This window comes from Lygodium microphyllum, chromosome 15 (genome assembly GCF_053477565.2).
Source record: "Lygodium microphyllum isolate KBCC chromosome 15, Lygodium_microphyllum_v1.1.10, whole genome shotgun sequence".
Classification (NCBI taxonomy): domain Eukaryota; kingdom Viridiplantae; phylum Streptophyta; class Polypodiopsida; order Schizaeales; family Lygodiaceae; genus Lygodium; species Lygodium microphyllum.
This window is the reverse complement of record NC_141149.1, coordinates 76916755-76921062: the sequence shown is the minus strand read 5'-3', so window position 1 is coordinate 76921062 and position 4308 is coordinate 76916755. Positions and strand designations below refer to the sequence as shown.

Below are 4308 nucleotides of genomic sequence, written 5' to 3'. Positions count from 1 at the left end.
TATTGTGCACAATCCACTCTCAAGATCGCGGGACTATCAATGCCTGTGATGAAGGTTCAATAACCTCTAGATGTAGAAAAGTTGCTGATGAAAGAGCAGCCAATGCTTCCGAGTCCTTAGTAGGTCCGATTTCTATGGTGTTGAAAGTGATGCCATGCACCATAACTTTGACTAGCAAGACTATGTGAAAGTCCTGCAGGTCTGCGGGTGGCCGCACTCTTATTTCATTAAGACTAAGCTTTGGTTTTCAATGGAAACTTCAAACACGTAAGGCAGATGAGCAGGAGAAAAATACCAGAAGAAAATGCAGTGGAGGTTCCTCGCTGCAGCAGCGCGAAGGCCGCGGAGCGCTTGCTCTTCTGCCCACATCGTCACCACCGACGCCATCAACATCAAGAAGTACAGTCTCTCGCCGTCGCCATGGCAACCCCGCCACTGTCGCTCGCTTTCCACGCAGGCAAGCCCAGCTCATCAGCCATGGTTGTCAAGCACAATCCCTAACCCTTACCCCAACCTTAAGCCTAACCCTCGACTGACATCCACAGCCAGCCATGTGGTTAACCCTAGCATTGCCTGCACAGCAGTTGGCCTCTTCGACCTTGACCCCTCGCGCACTACTGCGGCCCCGTTGGCTCCATCTCCTGCGGAGGACTCGTGTACGGACGAAACCCCAGTCCCGAGGTTGAAGAACACACGTAGGCGCTACACTCCAGATACCTATGATACGTCTGTGCTGGTTCAGCAGAGCTACGACTACTGCAAAGCACAGTCGAGGGAGGACACCATCCGCCTCCTGCAGGAGCTTGGCTTCACGGACGGCCCCTCACTCGCCGTCTTCTCGTCCATGCCCAACCTTCCCCCTGACCTACCCCGGAAACTGCAGATCTTCTTGTCGAAAGGACTCCCCTCATCCACGTTCAAGCGCATCCCTTTCCTACGCGGCTTCTCGCACCTCTGTGCAGCACCCCTGGGCAGAGTGGCTGAAACGGTCGAGCTTGTCGGCCCTCTTCTTGTTGGCACCACGCCAGAGATTCTCACACTCCGGCTTGAGAACATCAGGGAGAAGGTGCAACTGTACAAGGACTTGGGAATCGATTGCAGAAGGCCCCATGGAAAGACTTTTTACCTCTTCTCATCAAAGCTGGAGACAATAAGACGTCATCTCACTGAGTTGCAAGAATTAGGATTTCCCGATGAAGTTCTGGCGACATTCCTGAAACGGTATCCTTATATACTTGTTCTTGATGTTCAGAGATGCATCAAACCGGCCCTAGCACTTATTGAGGGCAAGACTGCGATGCAAGGTGAGGAGATGCACAAGGCCCTCATGCTTACGCCAGGAGTGATTTGCTGTACAACATCCTTACTGCAGCAGAAGTTGCAATTCTTTGAAGACCTTGGTCTGGATCTGAAATCGAAAGGGGTCAGGTCTGCCTTTTTTTATCTGTACAGATACAGTGTAGAGTCTCTCTTTGCAAAAACTGGTTACCTGGCTGCATGTGGAATATCATGGGAAGGTATTCTGCGGATTGTTGTGGAAGCACCTCGAGCAATCTCTAGTAGGCAAGAAGCTTTGACTGAAAAAATGAGTTATCTGTTGCACCATCTGAATCTAGGGATGGAAGAAATGTTTAAGTATCCCAAGGTCTTCTCACTGAGCCTTGAGAAGCGCATCAAGCCTAGGTTTGATGTTGTGTTTAGGTTGAAAGAGAAGGGTTTGCTCCAAAGCGATCCAAGTTTGAAATCAATTTTAAGCCCAACGGATGCAGCATTCAAGAACATTTTCATGGATAAGTTGAATGCTGAAGCAAGCTAACTATAATCTTCAACTGACGATGAAATGCTGTTGCTCACAATGTCGTAAGTAGCTCTTCAATTATGGTTGAAAGCTCAGGCCTTAGCTTGTGAATGTGCTGGAGTGTTTAACATCTAGTCTAGTTGGAAAAAAAAGCAGAAAATCAGCAATATGAGGACTATCAAGCACCAAGTATTTGGAACCAGAAATTTCAATAACTTGGCTCTCAATGTGCAATTTAATTGCTGAGTGCCAGAGAAAAGTAGTAGAAGCAGGGGTTTGTCATAGCGATATCTGTTGTCCTTCAGGAGGGTTTTTTCAAGGTCAAGGTCATCAAATCCTTTGAATCAGGTGGGTCAAATATTGTGGTTGGCTTGTAAAGCTGAGCTCACAGAAGCTACTTGTTGAGGTAATGTGATGATGCCATCAAACATGTATGAAGAGTTTGGGATGTCGAAGGAATGCCTGTAATACTGATTTTCTTGCTGACCCATATCTTTCCATAACATCAGATTGATGTTGTATTGGTTTACTGCTTATTGCATGTTGGAACTTGTATGGATGGAATGCTGTTGGGTGAACTTGATGTTATGCCTTGAGATTGTTGATCAAAGTCATCCACAAGGCTACCGTGATTAATTTGAGGATCAACTAACTTGCTTGCTGGTGTAGGCTGTCAAGCTACTTGGTTATGGTTTAATAGCAGAAGCCTCATCCTTACTTCATGCTCAAGTTAGCTATCTTTGTTGCACAGTGTGTTGATGTCTTTTAAGCTCGATGTGTAGTAACTGTTACGATCCTTGCAGCATCATTCTGTGGCATGGAAAATAGTGTACTTTAGCAAGTTTTATGTGAGTATGAAGTCACAAAGGCCAGGTCATTGCCTTTGTTGCACGAAGCCAAAGCTTTAGTGTCAAAAATGTGGGAGAAGCAACTTGAGTTTAGCGGAGTTTCAATTTAGCTACTACTTCAATCAAGGAGGCTTCGACAGTGCTGTTACTGAACTAGAGGATGCTCGAGTATTAAAAGATAAGAGAGGTATCGATGATACTCACCTTTCCAAGATTAACGTCGGTGTGGGTGCATACCGCAATGATGAAGATAAACCAAGCAATGCAATTTAGACGGAGAAATTGCAGTCGAGAAAACTGAATTAGAACAAGCGCACAATTTGCATGGATAAACCTCGTACATCTAGAAAGGAGATGTTGTCGCCATGAAGAGAGAGCATATGTAGTGGAAGTCAAAGGTGGTGATTATTGTGTGGAGATGACGAGCTTTTTGATGGGGGATGGTCGTGGACTCTGGAGTGCTTTTGCATGTGGACTGTCAGGTCGGATATATTTTTAAGGAAGATAGTATTGATGAAGTATGATGATAGGTATCATTTACGTGAGTTGTGTTGCCGGCATGATAAGAAAAGGAGATATTGAGGCAAGTTTTTTAAGGCTATCGTTTTTGGTCTCTGAGATAGCATTGTTAGACGAGAAGGCTACAAGTTTAATGGGTGGCCCGCCTTTTGAAAAAACGAAAGAAAGGAAAGTTGTTTTTCCCAGTAGCATAAACGATGTGGAAAAGCTTTACGCTTTTAAAAAGCACTTAAACGTATGAAGTGGGGGGAATTCTATCTAACCATGAAGAACCAAGTTACTTGAGCCTTTCTCTCGAGTATGTAATCTTGCCTTTTTTGTGAGAAGAGAGGAGGGTCATTTATTGGCTTGCGGGGTTTAGTGTGTCGCATTTCCACAAGATTGATGTTGAAGGTTTGGTGTTTAATTACAACTACTTTGAGGTATGGAGATTGTTTGCAATTATTTATTCAAGCTCATATTTTTGTTCATGGTCTTAGATGCTATACATTGTGCGTATTTTTGTTGTCTAGTGGTTCAGTTTTTTTGCTAGTGTTTTGGTTATCAATATTCAATAGTTTTTGTTTTGTGTAGTAATTAGACAAAGCCAATTACCTCACCGACACTACTTGGCGTCTTGTTTGCTGGTTGTGTGAGAGGATTACCTTTGATTATTGCTCTTGGAACACTGCATCTCACAGTAGGTATGTGGTCTTTTGTTGTGAATTGTGTTGAGGTAATTGCATCTCACAGTTTTGGGCTATAAGAACTGTCTCGTGATTGTTGTGCATAAGATGTAGAGTCTTACGATTGAGTGCTTCATCAAGCAAATATGGGTTTAGATCATAAGCTTCCGATTTAATTACATTTGATGATTGCTAATGTGATGGCCCTTATGTCGCATGTCTTGATAAAGCTAATATGACACATTTGAAGTAGTGAAAAATGTGATCCTTAGATATTGTATGGTTTATGCAAGTGGTGGTTGGACCAAATACCTAGAGGGTATTTAATGTAATTAATATTAATATGCTCATGGGTGTTACAAATGTTATGGTTTGCACAAGTGGAGGTTGGGCCAAATATCTAGTAGGTATTTAATGCAATTAATATGCCTATGGGTCTTACAAATGTGTTGATTTTTTTTTCATTGAGTTGTAAGGC

General features: G+C 43.5%; 1 protein-coding gene across 1 annotated transcript; it reads left to right on the top strand.

The window, feature by feature from the left end:
• The first annotated feature begins 253 nt into the window (after positions 1-253).
• LOC148024683 (uncharacterized) lies at positions 254-3484 on the top strand. Its single transcript, XM_087694333.1, has one exon. The coding sequence runs from the start codon at positions 305-307 to the stop codon at positions 1814-1816; it is 1512 nt and encodes a 503-aa protein (XP_087550459.1). The 5' UTR covers positions 254-304; the 3' UTR covers positions 1817-3484.
• Positions 3485-4308: the final 824 nt, after the last annotated feature.

What these genes read in the sequence shown, in the direction of transcription:
- LOC148024683 (XM_087694333.1), top strand. Translation starts at nt 305, where the DNA reads ATGCAGTGGAGGTTCCTCGCTGCAGCAGCGCGAAGGCCGCGGAGCGCT.